General features: G+C 39.9%; 1 protein-coding gene and 1 long non-coding RNA gene across 3 annotated transcripts in view; one reads left to right on the forward strand and one right to left on the reverse strand.

Moving 5' to 3' along the window:
* Positions 1–18,111, reverse strand: part of spock1 (SPARC (osteonectin), cwcv and kazal like domains proteoglycan 1) — a 131,726-nt gene that overhangs the window by 47,068 nt on the left and 66,547 nt on the right. For both annotated transcript variants that reach the window (XM_085478710.1, XM_085478703.1), the window contains exon 3: positions 4,038–4,083. In XM_085478710.1, the coding sequence (XP_085334836.1) occupies positions 4,038–4,083 (46 nt within the window). The remainder of the gene's footprint in view (positions 1–4,037; positions 4,084–18,111) is intronic.
* On the forward strand, positions 12,854–14,221 carry LOC146717638 (uncharacterized). Its single transcript, XR_014921944.1, has 2 exons — positions 12,854–13,325; positions 13,628–14,221. It is a non-coding gene; the product is annotated as an uncharacterized LOC146717638 (long non-coding RNA).

Raw genomic sequence — 18,111 nt, forward strand, 5'->3', positions numbered from 1 at the left:
TGATTTAAGAAATTGTTTGCTGAAATTCAGTGCAAAGAAGTGCATAAAATCTCCTTGTAACTGCTTAAATAATAGATAAACTTGAAAAAGTGCAACTGTAAACTATTCCAGTACTGCTCTATGTGTGGGGAAGTGTTTTAAGCCAATCGTACATCTTTTATAGAAAATTATAGGTGACCACGGCAACCTGCTAGGGACCAAAGCAATCTCAAAAGGTTTTTAGTGCAGCCCTGTATATTTCTTTGCAGTGAATTTCACTGCAAATCAACTGCCAGCAACCACTTTGCAGTTAGTTGGAGAATACACATTTTTCTCTTGTTGCCTTTGGTTGTCAAGGAGTCACTCACTGGTCTCTAGGCTTGTGTCACTGTATCCTTAATTGGACACAGTTTTTTGGGGGGATATGTAAAGAAGCCAAAACAGTTCATCCATGACTAGAAATCAGGCAGATCAATGAACTGTCACCATGGAAACAAGTTAACAACATTTAGCCTTAAAACTACTCATCTGTGGGAACTCAGTAGGCACGACATGTCTGGAAAACAGATTTAGCACCAGTGGATTTGATCACTCAGCATTACAAACAAGCCATTTGTGATAACACAAATTTCATCCATGCTACCCATGCTACAAAGGTGAACATTAATTGCAGAGTGATTCATCAGGGACTGGATTTTCCCCCAATCAACCTTTCTGCTGCTGATTAGTCTCCAAGGACGACCTGGGATTCATTAGTCAAAGTGAAACCTGCAGGTGCACGGTATTGTTTTTTCTGTACTGACCTCAAATCAAGTGCTGTGGTCGCACATGTCATTTCAGTATCATTAGCGATCTGACCACACACATTAGATTATATAAGATTTAATCATTTTGTACGTTTTTTTTTTTTGCAGTGGTTCCTCACATTCACTCCGTGTTACCTAGAATCTTTATTGTCTACCTTTCAGTTTAGGCAACTTTAATTCCTCATTTTAAAACTTAAAGGAAAACTAAAATCCTCTGAATACTAAAAATTGTAGATAGTTGAGGAGTCAGTTTTGCTTAGATCATGAGTCATTCACATCCAATACTCTGATTTGGTTCAAAGGTGAAGTTTACAGTAAGGAATGAAATGCCTGCAGTATCAGCTGGGTGAAAACTGGACCGACTGAAGAAGCACGTGATAACAGCAAATATTCCCAAAAGAGGACCAGATTGTTAGATTGATTCCTCATACTTATTTGGTGCCTAATCATTTAGCCATCCATTACTCCCAGCTGAGCTGTTTGTGTGGGAGTAACTGCAGAGTGCAGTTTGAAGGAGTGCAGAAAGGGCAGGCTGTTTCGAGCTCTGCAGCAGGGGAGCAGTCATGTTGCAGCTGATGTGCAGCGCTGCAGGAGAAATTATACGGCACAAAAAAGTATGTGCAGTATTTAATTGGCATGAATATGACCTGTGCTTCAGCTGCACCCAATGAGTCTCCAGATAAATGCACAGATGTCACATTGCTGTGTTGAACCAGAATGACTCACATGCATGGAGTGGACAGTTTGATGTTAGTGGTCTCATCAAGGAGCACTTTCGAAACAAAATGTAACAAATGGTAAAAGACAAATGATGTAATCAGTGAACTTTACTGACTCTTGTTGCAATTAAAGGAAAACTACACCTTGGGTTTTTTTTGTTTTGTTTTTTTCAGTCTGTCTTTTGGTTCTAGTATGTCCCTGTTGGTTAAATTTAAACAAATGGCTGGACATATAAAAATTAAAACCCCTGGTATAATTACCAGGAGCTAAATGCTAGCAAGTAAAGAGTAACACCTCGCTTGAGTGTACATGAGTAACCACACAGATGCTGAATGTCTTTAGTTTGCCAGTGCAGTAAGTGTTCTTTCTCTTCGGGTTTACTCTGTCAGCACCAATGAAATGAGAAATGAAGCACTCTTGTGTTTATTGTGTTTGGTCTCCGGCCTAATTTGGTGAAAGATGTTGCAAATAATATACAGCTGACAACATCAATATTGAATCCTATGAGAGGTTAAATCAAACCAGTGCCTCCAGGTATAGAAAGAAATGTGATACAGATGTTGTGGCACTACAGTACCTTTTTTTGGCCAAGTATATAATTCTTTTAGCACCTAAATCTGGCCTCACTCCTCCTGGATTTTGGCACAAAGAATAATATTCATAATGCAGCAAGCACTGAGTCCCTAGTTAAGAGAATGAAGCTCTGTTTACCTTTTGTTTTTACTTATCTCTGAGAAAATAGAGTATCACCAAAATTTGATGCACTGAGGCAAGGCTGTTCTCATTAGGCTCAGTATCCACGAGGAGCTGGCCCAGATAAACCTGCTCAGCAAGTCTTTCCCTGAAGAGTTGCAGTTACTGTGCTACATATGCAAAACCAAGCCAGCAAAGAACAGAACAAGCTCAGTGGTAGCAAGATTTCTGGTGCGCTGTTCAAAAAGCTGCCGTCCAATTAACCCCACAAACTACCTCGGTGTGAGAGTGCGTGTGTGCGTCTGCATACGTAAGTAAAGCAAGACTGTGAGTGTGAATGAAAGTGAGTTAGTGTTTGTAATAACTGAGGTTAGTCAAGAGTTACTGGGGGTCTAAGAGCATTACACACTTGACTGTGACTGATAAAGTGGACTTGGCATTATTGCCATACTAGTCCATAAGCAGCACGTACAGTTCAAAAGAAAGAACATTTGGCCAGACACATGCACACAGTCAAAAAACAGCAGAACTACCCTAACTTTAAGAATTAGACACCACTTGCGATGCATTCTTGCTAAAATGCTGCAAATCACATTATGGAGACTTGCTTTTAGAAGACAAAAGAAAGATGAGTACACATAAACTAAAGGGATTTTTGTCTGCACAATAAGAGTATTACATAAGGGAGATTATTGGGTTGTTGGCAGCAAATCACTCAACAGTGCAACTCAGAGTCCTTCTAGCATCTTTACTGAAAAATGCTAAAATACAAAGGTAACATGTAAATGCAATGTGAACATCAAACACAAGTCACACAATAAAGTTTCAGTGACGTAAATTATCTCTTTATAACACTTGACATTTACTGGTTTTGAACTAGTTGTACTTGTCGATGACCTTCAGTATTAATTTCTAATTTATCAAACAATTTATATATTTATTACACTGTCTACATACTGTGTTATGGTTTTATTTTTAATAGTTGCCTCTGGTTTTCTTCATTGTTTCATTTTCTGTGCATAATCAATGTCTAACTTTCAATTAAAGATTATGATTTAGGTCTTTTACGCAGCCTCTGAGTATCCCGATTTTGGGTCCTTTTATTGGGGTGCTATTGACAAAACACAGTGTTTAATTTAGTTTCTTTTAAAGCTCATCAGATGACAGCAAAGTGGAGCTGTCTGACCACAGCGCCACATTTGATAAAAAAACAAACAAACACAAAAAATCAGCACAAACACCTCATACCAGCTGCAAAGCACGGTGGTGGAGAGGTAATGATTTGGGCTTGTTTGGCTGCTAAAGGACCTGGACACCTTCCAGCCATTAAGTGGACCATGAACTACTCTGTATCCCAAAGTATTCTAGAGTCAGATGTGATGCTGTCTGTCTGGGAGCTAAACCTACGCAGGTCCAAATTGGGTCATGCAGCAGGACCATGATCCCAAGCAGAACAATAAACTCCTTTTGGACATGACTGTATGTGTGCTAAAAGAAGGTTAAATATACTATACTGCATTTTAGCACAAATATACTCCTTGCAATAGCTTCAATTTGAGGACTATGCACTTTTTATATCTGTTGAATTTGACAAAATCTGACAAATCTCTCCCAGTACTCCCAGTATTTAATGTTTCTTAGACTTTCTGATTGGCTTACTTAGATTATTAGACACATAATACGGTATACGGTAAAAGGTATAGCATCAGGCATCGCTTACTAGTTTAAAATCAACTTAGAACTCAAAGCAGCAGTGGAATTTTCCATTTTTACCCGTAGTTTCACATACAGCTTACAGTAATACAAAAATTTATAGTAACACAAAAAAGCAAAACTCACCTTGATCGAGAGACTTTGCAGGTGCCCAGCTTTTGAAGTAGTCATCCTGAGTGGAAACACAACAGAAGCGATTGGGTTATGAAAGAACTAAACATGTGAAGAGTGGACAGATTATTTTATTGAACAGAAAGTAAACAAACCAAATACTAAATGTCACTACTGAGAAATCCTGTTTCCATTCTTCTCTCTTTTTGTTCGTCTCTTTGTTGATTTCAATAGAAAATATGTATGGTATGAGCTTGTTCGGATAATAAAATAGGGACAAATGTAAATAGAAACTTGCAGCAGAAACACTCGAGCGTAAAGAAGGTTATATGCTCCAAAGAACAAACAAAGCAGCATAACATTTAACAGCCATTATGAATTAACACTGGTCAAATATGATTTTCATGACTCTATTTGAACAAGTCTTTGTTCACCACAGTTTTGTTTAGAGTTAAAGGGAAAGCTTCATGAACTGAACATATTCAAATAAAAAAATAACTGGCTTTTTTAATACTATTTGATACATTGGTTCAATTAAGAGCAGACTTCCTGCCTTGTTAGAGACATCTTCTGCTGTGTAGAGCAATTAAAGTAATAAGCCCACTGTGTAGAGTGATGACTTTGTTAGTGTCATGTAATGTGTTTTACGTAAGTAAAGAATAAACAAAGAATGGTCTGACATACAGATGAAAGGAAAAAGTGGTATAAGTGGTGTCATTTTGGAGTAGCTACTTATAGAAAAAGCAGCAGATTTGCATTTAAAACATCTGATCTGTTAAGCATAAACTGATATTTGTACTTGATTGAACTTTCGTGAACACTTTATGCTTTAACATACACGATAACGGCTTACAACACACTAAAACGATTGTGTTATTAGGGTTTTAAGGAAATTTTGGGTTGTTTTTATAATTGAAGGTATTTTTCAATTATTTAGATTTACCAACATTTTAGTTTATTATAACAGTTTTATTACCAAGACACCATGTGTGGGTACCTAAAGGAAGAGCTGTAGTTGACCCCTCCTGTCAGATTCAGTTTATATTTAATAATAAAGATAATAATATTACATAACGTACTAATACACACACATATATGCACGCAGAGGTGTGTAGTGGTGGTGTCTTCTAAATGATTTCCCTGGGTGAACCATATGTGTGTCAGCAGGAAGTGAGCCTGTGTCAGTGACATTTGTGAACCTGCTGGGTCTGAAAACTCTATCTCCTGTGCTATTGAGTTATAGGGAGAGCGAGGGAGAGCGAGCATATAAGAGTATAAAAGTGAGAGAGACTAAATTAGTATCAGTGATATGGAACAGTCCAGTGAAAATGGACAGTTGACCCACTCATACAGTCCTTGTTCTATAAATGACAACCGTCAAAATTTGAGCCAACGCAGAAGTTTGAAATCAGGAGATGAAACCTAATTAGCCTGTCCCTTAGGCGCTTACTTAAATCATGTCCTCACATCATTTTCTTTCATTTATTTTATGTCCACATCTCCTGCTCTGGTTCAGCATTATTAGTGTCTTCACCGTTGAGCAGCTTTCCCGTTCCTTGGATAGTGATACAACCTCAACCACACTGCCAGATGCTGTCTTTCCTCTCTAAACCAGACCAGTCATTCAGTCAGACATGCACAGATATGTCCAGGTTCTAAATAAAAAAAAAAACACTGCACACAATAAATAAATATAGGTACACAACCATGCACATGCATACTTGGATTTAACTTTCTTTTTGGATGCTACTTTTATGATTATTTTTTTTCAAAATAACTAGTAGTTTTTCTTTATTTATGGAACACGTAACTATGACCTTTGCCAACATTTTTGGGATGAACACAGACAGCCCACATAACCCAGCCTCAGTAATGCTCTGAAGCAAACTGCCAGAGAAGTCCGGTTAATTCAGTTTACTTCATTGAAGCATAGTAAGCTTGCTTGAGAGTGTGAAACCTACAAGCACAACAGCAGAATTTTAATATGCTGGACTATAACATACTATGCATGACTAGCCACCTAACCTGCTGTGCAATTAAATCAGCAACACCTATCCAGCAGTTTGTAAGTGCACTAAAACTTTACTAAAGAATTACAATGTGTTTCAAAATAATGACAGTTACAAAAACAATGACTCTACTTACCTCTGCTTCCTTTAGATGATTGCAGAGGACAGAAAGGAATAGAGGGGAGGGAGAAGAAAAGAAAGGTCAGTGATAATGGCACAGTATGCTATGTCTATCAGATGTATTACAACCCTGTATTACTCATTCTGAATACTGAGTTGAACTCTAGAGTTTCATTTAATACGAATCTGAAGGTGGTGGAATACCCAAGGACCCGCACACTTGCACCGGCGCTCGCAGCATTATGAGATAGCCTTATTTGATGTGGCATGTAATTTGAAACACATTGAGGCCAAATTGTACACGCAGCGTAACAGGGCAGCATAAGGGAAAGGAGAGAAGAAACAGAGAGGGAGAGGCACGGAAGTTGCGCAGAAGAAAGCATAGAATTATTTAACTGGGGGTCCTTTTTACAAATGCCAAAATGCCATATGAAAAAAAAGAGAAAAGGAGGGCATGTAAAATTTTCAGGGACAGAGACTAAACAAAAGGTTTACTGTTTTAATCTGGATCTAATCTGTAGATGAAAAATGTCCATTAACTAATTGATGCTGTAGCTAAATCCAGTCCCAACTGAGAGGAAAAACAGCTAAAGTGACATGCAAAAACAACATCATCATCATCATCAGCAGCAGCAGCGTTGAAATGCAGTGAAATCTGTAAAAATCAGGGATGGTCCAAGAAATAACATGTAACCATCTCAGTGTAACAATAATAGCTTCATAATTATATTCATGGGACACTGACTTTTAATAGGCTTTATGTAATCTCTATGGATGCTATCCTTTGGGTAAATGGGTGCAATCTTCTGGGATTTAAAAATAGACATATGATTCTTGGTGAATATGACAACGTTAAGACAGAAACAAGAGGGGTAAGTGGTCTGGTCAACAAACTAAGCCAAAGGCTAGATGGGTAGTCCTGTATTTTCTTTCTTTCACTAAACTCAATTTGGCCTGCTGTGGCGGGAACCAAACGCACAGAAGCAGACGACGAGCTGCTTGCTTTACTTTTGATTCTTCTAACAACATTTTTGAGTGGACTGAGACTTCTGGTCGGGGAAAAACATAAGAGGTAGTCAGTAGACTTAAGGGTCGGTACGCAAGCTGCTCTCTGACTAACAGCAGTTGTTGAGCAGCATAATAATGTATTATGATCAAATGAAGATTGCTTTCATGTTTTGTTGGCTGCCTGTGTTAACAATGCTGTTGAGGGGCTAGTTTTATCACAAGCAGAGCCCATTCTTGCTGGACATATCTTAATGCACTGAAACAGATGGTCAGCTAGATTAAATCCTTATAGACATTTAGTTCAGATGAACAAAAATTTTAAAAGAGATTGAAAAAGTTTATTTTTAAATCCCTTCTTTCTCCTAAGACAGGGATGTCCAAAAATAAGGACCAGGAGGGAGGGCATAGATTTTGGACTTTGCATCATTTACATCTTAACTTTTTTTTAATTAATAAACTTAATTTTAACATGTAACTTCACACATTTATTTCTTACAATTTAAGAGTTACAGTATAATTCTTTGATTTACTATAGGAGCATTTCTTTATCATGTATCATGCACTTTTTTTTTTACATATCTCAGGGATTAAATGTGTAGTTAAACATAAGTTAAACATCTTTACACTGGTCGAAGTGGGCTGCATCTCGACCATGATGTAAAATGAGTTTGACATCCCTGCCCTAAGATCACTTAAAGTGGTCTGAAAACATAAAAAATGTAGTTATTTTGAATTTTCTTCAAATAATCCAGAAGCTAACTTGTCATCTGTAATAAATAACATTTAAAACCTGATTAAACTTCAAGACATTTTCTTATTTTTGTTAAAGTCACAGTATTTTCGCTTTTCTTACACCTGTGTACAAAAAAATCACACAAACATCATGATGGATTATAGCGCCTCTTTGCAATGGGTTATTTGCAGTCAGTAACACTAACGGTTTTCATTTGTTTTTCTTCAGCTTTGGTAGAATCACTGTATTTGTTTTCTGTACCATCTACAATTTGGAACTCCTCTGTATTTTCTAGTGAGACAAATTTTACCTGTGACTAAAAAAACCCCAAAAAACAAACAAAAGTTCACAACAGATAAGAGCGTTAACTGTATCCAACAGAGGACAGCAGCTGAGCTGCTGTTGCCTGAGAAGAGCCTCCACTGTTTTCTAGCTGGTGTCACTTAAGGTTCACAGTGTTGCTACTAGCTCTCTTATTATTCAGCTTCAGTCACAGTGATGACCTTTCCTTGCCCAAGACCCCCATTAATATTTTATTGTGCTCATCTCAAAAGCATTAACTGGCTGTTTAGCTCTCTGCGACACTGCCCCAATGTCATTCAAACCCTTTAAAGTGATTACAAGGACATAAAACTGTGTCGTTATTATCATATCGTCTTTGTTGGAGGTGATGGTGGAACTTTCAGGAGCGAGTCTCAGGAAAAAACCTGTTAACCATGTTGTGTCCAAACTTGTGAACACTGCAGAAGCTCTGACACACACATATACGCACACGCTCACACAAAATATCTGTGTAATTAAGTCTTTTTTGAGGTGTTCAATTAAAAATCAATTTAAAAATGTAGCATAACAGCTGTCACTGAAAATTGGATTCTTTTATTATACACCTGTTCATATTACAGTTTATTTACAACCTCTATTTTAATTATGGTTAACTGACTACATGTTTTTGTGCAAACACCTTCAAATTGCAGTGAGTAGTTTCATTAAGCTTAGGAGCTAGAGGATACATTAAAACGTAGCAGCAGTGTTTTAACTGTCTTCCCAGGGAAGGACAAGGGGCACCATGCCAATGAGGAAATGCAATGAATATAGTGAAAACAACAAATTAGGATATTGTAGGTAATACATTTATATGTATGACTGTGCTGTTTATTCTGGGTCTCATCTCTAAGTCAGATTTCAGTCAGGAATATGTTTTTTTTGCATATATTACGTACTGAAAAAACATAGTTTCCAGTTCCTCATTTTGAATATACAGTACTAACAGGAGTACTTTGAGAAATCAAAGTGGCATATAAACACTTTAATGCATGAAAAGTGGGATATTTGTCAGTTAGCCACAGTGTAAATTGCTGCAGAACTGCAGTTTAACAGGTCTCTCAACAGGATTGTGGAGGCAAAAGAAATTCCCCTGGCAGTTCACCCCATCTGACCCTTGACTTAGAGGAGACTGTTAGGTATTCAAATGAAAAACATAATATTATGAAGGGGTCACAGCTAAAATGTACTGAGCTCTGCTGACTCTGCTATAAAATATTCAAGCTCAGTATGATACATGGTGCAACAGGAGAAACACAGTGAAGCAAAGACAATAAGACAATAATAACAACAATAAGAAATGGGATTGTGAACATGCTCATATAAAAATTAAAGGCTGAGAATTGTTTCACCAGTGTGACACCAGATTTTTATTCTCATTCTTTCTCAATGTCATTTCTATTTTATTAGTTATTGTACAATCATGAAGTAATTGTGGGCTGCTGACTTCTTTTGTATTGCCATGGTACCTCAATGTTTATTCTACACGAGGATGTCACATTCATTTACAATCAAATTGGGCTGTATGCACCCCAATTTGATCCATACAATCTGACTAAGTATAGCCATTGCATAGCAACCTAGAAAACCTTTTTTTTTATTTAAGTATACTTTATGAAAGTCTTCATATTCAATAAAACCACATTGCTGCAAAAGCAATCCGTCTTTTACGCTCGACATATACTGTTTAACTACTTTTAGACAGTCTGACATTATCAATCAATTGAACTTGGACTACGAGCAGACAGTAGATATAAAACAGAATGCCTCAAGCACCAAAAATCTTGCTCTTCGTCTACAGAATCGATATATGTACAGTGCTGTGAAAAAGTATATACCCCCTTCCTTATTACTTTTTCACCTTTTTACGTTGGGCAATTACTTTTTCACAGATGGCCTGCTAGGTTTGGGTTTTTTTCCTCTTAATAAATTAAAATCACGGTTTAAAAACTCAATTTTGTATTTACTTGGGTTATATTTTTGTAATAATAAAATTAGTCTGATCACCTGAAACATGTAAGAGCAACAAATATGGAAAAAACTGATGAAATCTGGTCGGAGGCAAATACTTTTTCACAGCACTGTATATGAAGATGCAACTTAAAACACAAAGACACAAAGTGCAAAAACTGACTAAATAAATAAAAGCTGTCTTTTCGTTTGTTAGGCTCTGACAGATTATCCAGTGAGCCAGACTGAATCCTTTGGTGAGCCAGTTGTAAAGCGCCCTGTAGGCTATCAGTGTGGGGGGAACTATTAAAGCTACAAAAACAGTGCTTTTGGTCTGCTTCTAAGGAAGATCTGAAATAATCTTTCACTGTTACGATGACCTCACAGTCAGTCTAGTAGGACTTCACCAGGTCAGCTCATTTTCTTTTTCTCAGTTTAATGTGATGTGCCTGATATTATCTGATAGGAGGTTCCTTAGGAAATCTGTGACAAGAAAAGGGACAGAAGGAACCAAAGCGGGAATGGTTTCAGCCCGATTAGCTTCTCTCAGCAGAAGTAACCTTCTCTGAAAAGTGTGTGTTTTGTGTGAGTGTGTATGTGTGTGTATATGCCTATTCTCACAAGTGAGTAATAGTGAATTTGTGCAAACACTCACATTAACATTAAAATGGGCAATGCCAAGCCTGGAGTGCTGACTGAAGATGTCATAATCAGGGGATGAGGATGCAAATCTGGCCTCTCAGTGGAAACTAAACAGCATTAAAATTTTACTGTGTACTTTATGCATTTTATTCATGGCTCTGGAACCTTGCCGAATTCCCATCCTCCCACCCTCATCTTTTTCCCCATAGTCTCTAATTCTCCCCCTCCTCATCTTCCTTTCCGTCTCCACCAAGTCTCTGCTCTTTTCCTTAGGCAACATTATACTTAGAGACAAGGACTGATCTGGGATCTGATCAGTGCCTTGTGAAGCTGATATATGAGGTTTGTGAACAGATAGCACAGAGCAGCGAGTGGATTTCAGGGATACACTGCGTCAGATTACTGTACTGCAGGAATGAAGAATGCTCAATAGAGGCAGCAGATTTGCTTTACATAAATTTTAGATACTACATGCTCACATTTGGAAAAGCAACACATTGATTTAGAGTGAGAAGCTGAGCAACCGATAAGCCTGTTCACACAGTGAAATCTTGTAGTTATTAGAACAAAAGTACAGGGAGTGCAGAATTATTAGGCAAATGAGAATTTTGTCCACATCATCCTCTTCATGCATGTTGTCTCACTCCAAGCTGTATAGGCTCGAAAGCCTACTACCAATTAAGCATATAAGGTGATGTGCATCTCTGTAATGAGAAGGGGTGTGGTCTAATGACATCAACACCCTATATCGGGTGTGCATAATTATTAGGCAACGTCCTTTCCTTTGGCAAAATGGGTCAAAAGAAGGACTTGACAGGCTCAGAAAAGTCAAAAATAGTGACATATCTTGCAGAGGGATGCAGCAGTCTCAAAATTGCAAAGCTTCTGAAGCGTGATCATCGAACAATTAAGCGTTTCATTCAAAATAGTCAACAGGGTCGCAAGAAGCGTGTGGAAAAACCAAGGTGCAAAATAACTGCCCATGAACTGAGAAAAGTCAAGCGTGCAGCTGCCAAGATGCCACTTGCCAACAGTTTGGACATATTTCAGAGCTGCAACATCACTGGAGTGCCCAAAAGCACAAGGTGTGCAATACTCAGAGACATGGCCAAGGTAAGAAAGGCTGAAAGACGACCACCACTGAACAAGACACACAAGCTGAAACGTCAAGACTGGGCCAAGAAATATCTCAAGACTGATTTTTCTAAGGTTTTATGGACTGATGAAATGAGAGTGAGTCTTGATGGGCCAGATGGATGGGCCTGTGGCTGGATTGGTAAAGGGCAGAGAGCTCCAGTCCGGCTCAGACGCCAGCAAGGTGGAGGTGGAGTACTGGTTTGGGCTGGTATCATCAAAGATGAGCTTGTGGGGCCTTTTCGGGTTGAGGATGGAGTCAAGATCAACTCCCAGTCCTACTGCCAGTTTCTGGAAGACACCTTCTTCAAGCAGTGGTACAGGAAGAAGTCTGCATCCTTCAAGAAAAACATGATTTTCATGCAGGACAATGCTCCATCACACGCGTCCAAGTACTCCACAGCGCGGCTGGCAAGAAAGTGTATAAAAGAAGGAAAACTAATGACATGGCCACCTCGTTCACCTGATCTGAACCCCATTGAGAACCTGTGGTCCATCATCAAATGTGAGATTTACAAGGAGGGAAAACAGTACACCTCTCTGAACAGTGTCTGGGAGGCTGTGGTTGCTGCTGCACGCAATGTTGATGGTGAACAGATCAAAACACTGACAGAATCCATGGATGGCAGGCTTTTGAGTGTCCTTGCAAAGAAAGGTGGCTATATTGGTCGCTGATTTGTTTTTGTTTTGTTTTTGAATGTCAGAAATGTATATTTGTGAATGTGGAGATGTCCCAAGGTTCCATCTTGGGACCCCCTCTGTTTAACATTTACATGCTCCCACTGGCACATGTAACCCACATACAATGGGGGTACCACTTTAAGGACTGATATGAGGAGAGATGGACAGCCTGCCCAACCAATCGAAATGCACAGGTCCGAGTATGTTTTGACCAATGGGAGAGCAGTCTGCCGCTGTATGTCCCACCTACGTGCTCTGTGTTCGCTGCTATGTGTGGAGGTAGTCGCGTGCTGGCAGGAGAAAAGAGAGACTGAAGCTTTTGAGCTGGAAAAAAAGTATTAGATATAAGTTGCAACCAACTGTGTTGCACATAAGTTCACTGGTTATCAGCTACCTTTCATGTTAAAAGTAGCCACAGTGAGTAAGCAGGCAAATGCTGCATTTTTCTGGTGACTTTAAAAAGTACCGCGTGGAGCTAAACTGTTAGCCTTTGTTAGCTCTGGTTGCTATCAACTGCCTGGAAGTTCATCTCAATCTGCTTCCAGAAGTAAGGTAACACTTGAAGCGCAACTTATGTTTATTTTTCCTTCATGTCGTATTACGGTTATTAAAGAGAAAACATGTCCTGTTACGTTATTTAGAGCCCTGCATTTTCCGACCGAGAGACACTATGCCATTGTCTTCGGCCGTGATGCGCTGAGATCGGTGAGCACATGTTGTATGTCTCAGTTAGTTCATGTCTGTTTCACATTTTATTGTTGAGAAACTGAATTAATCTCAATTGTTTGATTAATAATTGTCGACTATGTGACATATATGCATATGCACTGACTTTACTTGGTTTAATGCATAGTTTGTGTAAGAGAGATGTTTTATTTTTGCAAAATTGAGTATTTTTATTGCAAATTTATGTTGAATGTGATTTAAACAAAATCCTAAGTTGTGAATTATAGCTAGAACAGCATAATTAATATTTGAATTGCTCTTCTGATCCTGTCTGTTGACAGGTCAGGTTTTTTTTTGTATGCTGAATTGTTCCTGAGGTGGATTCCTCCGGTGAAATAGATGGCGAGCCTTCCCACCTGGACTTAGAGAGACTGAGATTCGCTTCTTTTCCACTTGATGATCTGCTGCACCTTGCGGTGTGGTAGGACTGTATCACTCACACTTTCACGCACAGCTGGTTATACATAAGACCACTGACTGACATTCTTTCATCCCTATTTTCTTTCACACCCTGGGAATTTTTTGGACTTTACCCCTTGGACATTGTTTATTTGGGACTTTAAATAATGAGCTGTTGTGTAGAGCATTCTCCACATGTGAAAAGAGTGTGAGATTTTCATTTGAATGTACATTGGATTTGTGTAATCTGTTTCTATAAGAGTTAAGGAGTCAGGTTACTAGGGTGCACCCGAGCATTGAAACCCGAACATTGAAAACCAAAAATAACACTTGGCCAAGTCATTGCTTTAGTAGTTTGTGTTTTACTTTTCTTTTAATTTTTGTAAGTTTCCTTTCTACCATTGTAAAGTGTCTTTAACCTGTGCTTGTCAACCTTATGGTTTATGTCACTAAAGTTGGCTGGTTCTTTTGAGTTACATTCTTGTCTCTGTGTCTCATTTGAACACACCCCTGTGCTCCTATAGTCGAGCCTATTGGCCCATTGATATATTCTTTTCAACAATTCCCCTTACTGTGTTACAGTGAGAGCTTTGGCGAGCCAGCCAGGAGCATGGTTGTGTGTGTTTAAGTGCTAGACAATTTGTGTGTGGTGTTTAAAAGTGCTTAATCTGAGCTATAATTTCTAGAGAGAAAATGGATGTTGTGCTAAGTGAATCCATCAGAATTCCCAATTCTGTAGTTGTTAGTGGGATCACAGGATCAGAGACTGATGAGGAAGTGTCCACTTTCCTCCAAAAATATGGTTCCATCAACCGTTACTTTCGTCTAGACGATCCTGAGTCAGATTACCATAAGCACATGATCATCGAGTTTACACATGAGACTGCCATGCACACATTGGAGCCACTGTTACCTCTGCGGCTTCCAAGTACAACCCAAGCAGGCATCGTGTATGAGTTAAAGGCCTTAGGAAGTGTTTACTCCCTTGATGCCAGAAACAAAGCCACTAAAATGTACATGGAACAGCTCCGTGAAATTGCCAAACTGAGTGGAAATTCATTAGAGGAGATGTTAAAGGAAGAACTTAAAAATCTGGTTTCATCGGCAGGAAGTGCTATTTCCCAGTCATCTCAAACTGGTCCAGAATCCTCAACTGTACAGAGCCCACTTCCACAGAAAGACTTAACCAGCAAGGGAGACGTTTCATTTTCTGAGGACCCTCAATCAGGTGTACCTCTAGACTCCACAGTTTTGACATCACCAAATAACGCAAGTAAATCTCTTACCTCTCCCAATTTCAGTGAAAACCTGACTGATTTCAGCCCCTCACAGACTCTTCCAGCTTCTTCTGGGGCCGCTTCTAGCCCCATAATTGATGTTAATCCAACTGCTGTTCAGCGAGTAGTTGTTGAGCATGTAGTGCGCAGCAATGAGAGCTCACCCCAGTTCGCATCATCTGGTAGACTCAGGGCTTATTCGGGCAAGAGCCCACGTCCTAGCCATGAGGCAGATTATGATACGTGGCGAGCTAGTGTTGAAATCCTTATTAGAGATCCTTCTGTGTCTGATCTGCACTGCACACATCGTATACTTGACAGTCTGCTTCCTCCTGCTTCCGAGATGATTAAACATCTGAGTCCACAGTCTAGACCCTCTGCCTATCTTGAGTTGCTTGACTCTGCCTACGGAACAGTCGAAGATGGTGATGAGCTGCATGCTAGGTTCATGAGCACATTTCAAAATGATGGAGAGAGAGCTTCTGTTTTCCTGCAGAGGCTGCACACTGCATTAAGTAGAGCCATGAGACGTGGTGGTGTGTCCGCTCATGATTTTAACCAACAGCTCTTAAAGCAGTTCATTCGAGGTTGTTGGGAGAATGCACTAATAATCGATCTTCAGCTAGAACAAAAAAAAGAAAACCCACCTTCCTTTGCAGAGCTGCTGCTTCTTCTTAGGACAGAAGAAGATAAACAGGCTGCAAAACTGAGCCGCATGAGGCAGCATTTTAGTCATGCTAAGTCTGCCCAAAACTCTAGAAAGCAGCACGCCACGTCACACGTGCAACTCGCTCACACCACCAATAATCTGGTGGACAAATCTGATCTTGAGACGCTAAAGCAACAAGTTGCTGACCTCAGCATTCAGCTTAACAGTCTTGTATCTGAGAATCATAAGACGAAACAACCTAAGCAGCAAAAAGCGAGGTCCGTCACACCTGACACCCACGGTGTGAAACCAAAAGTGGCCAGTCAGCATCCCTCCACATTTAAAGCTAACAGTAGACCACGTCCATGGTACTGTTTCCAGTGTGGGGAGGATGGCCATGTCGTCTCAGTTTGTGATAAAGCGCCAAACCCTTCCCTTGTAGCAGCTAAGAAAAGACAGCTGAAAGAAAAACAGGCTGCTTGGGAAGCCTCTAATGCTTCTCGAAGTGAGGCACATTTAAACTGAAGCCTACTCCCATAGAGGGACATATGGGAGTGGAGTCTTGCAATGTCAGTCCCAAAATCCTGAAACCTGCCATTAAAAACGTTAAAGTGGAAGGATCAAAATTTCCACATGGCCTTGTAGGAACTAAGACCACAGCTCAAGTAACTATTGCAGGAAGAGACACAAACTGTCTTTTGGACACGGGTTCACAAGTCACAACTGTACCCCAGTCTTTTTATGAAGAACATCTTGCAGATCTGACCATTCATCCCTTAAATGAGTTGCTTGAAGTGGAGGGTGCCAATGGCCAGTCTGTCCCTTACTTAGGATATGTTGAGCTTACCATCACCTTTCCTAAAGAGTTTGTAGGCTCTGATATTGATGTTCACACTCTGGCCTTGGTTATCCCCCATCTCCGCTCTACAGCCCATGAGCAGGTACTCATAGGCACAAACACCCTTGATGCCCTCTATGCTAATTACCAGAAGCTTTCACCCTTTCAGCCTTTGTTTAATGGGTATCAAGCAGTTCTCCAAATACTTGAGATGCGACAAAGAAACTTTAACTCTGGTAGCCTTGGTTGTGCAAAACTGACAGGTAAGATGCCTGCAGTCGTTCCTGCAGGACAGACTGTTGTCCTGGAGGCCTCTGTCAATGTAAATCCCGTGAACATGCAAAGAGATGTTGTCCTTGAACATCCTTCAGCCTCTTCACTACCAAATGGCTTGCTAGTTTCAGCAATTGCAGTCACTTTACCACGCAAACGTCAGTGTCTTCTCCCTGTCGTAGTGAGAAATGAAACCAACCATGACATTGTCATACCCCCCAAAACACCTTTGGCAGATGTTAATGCTATCTTGCAAGTGCTACACAAAGAGCAAACTGTCAGAGAACCAGACTGCTCTAAATTTCAAGCTAAGTCTTCCTCAGAACTGAGCTTTGATTTTGGAGATTCGCCCTTACCCACTGAATGGAAGGAGCGAGTTACAAGCATGTTAAACGACATGCCAAATGTCTTCTCTCAGAACGAATTGGACTTTGGACACACTGACAAAGTCAAACACCATATCAAACTCAGTGATGCGACACCCTTTAAACAGAGAGCACGTCCCATACACCCCAATGATGTGGATGCTGTGAGACAACATCTACAGGAACTCCTTGATTCTGGTGTTATACGAGAATCTGAGTCCCCGTTTGCTTCCCCCATTGTTGTCGTTCGTAAAAAGAATGGCTCTGTTCGTCTGTGTGTAGACTACAGAAAGCTGAACCTGCAGACCATCAAAGACGCTTATGCCCTTCCAAAATTGGAAGATGCATTCAGTGCTCTTGCAGGTTCTAAGTGGTTTTCGGTCCTAGACCTCAAGTCTGGATACTACCAGGTCGAGATGGAGGAAGCGGACAAGAATAAGACCGCATTTGTTTGCCCACTTGGATTTTGGGAATTTAATAGGATGCCCCAGGGGATCACAAATGCGCCTTCGACGTTCCAGAGATTGATGGAGAAGTGTGTAGGAGATATGAATCTCAAAGAGGTTCTGGTGTTCATTGATGACCTGATTGTCTTCTCATCATCCCTGGAGGAACATGAACAGCGTTTGAAACATGTCCTGCAACGACTGATGTCATATGGCTTGAAACTGGCACCAGAAAAGTGCAAATTCTTTCAGACCTTGGTAAAATACCTTGGTCACATTGTTTCCGCAAGAGGAGTAGAGACTGACCCTGACAAAGTTGAGGCCTTAAAGACCTGGCCTATCCCCACAAATCTTAAGGAACTTCAGTCCTTTTTAGGATTTGCTGGATATTATCGAAGGTTTATTCAGGGCTACTCTATCATTGTCAGACCACTTAACGAACTAACCTCGGGCTACCCACCAATTAGGAAGCGGAACAACAAGCCAAGGACACACGCAAATTCAGAGTATCGCAACCC

Source organism: Copadichromis virginalis, linkage group LG2 (assembly GCF_057382275.1).
Source record: "Copadichromis virginalis isolate Kocher_CV1m ecotype Utaka linkage group LG2, C_Virginalis_male_GT1.1, whole genome shotgun sequence".
NCBI classification, from domain to species: domain Eukaryota; kingdom Metazoa; phylum Chordata; class Actinopteri; order Cichliformes; family Cichlidae; genus Copadichromis; species Copadichromis virginalis.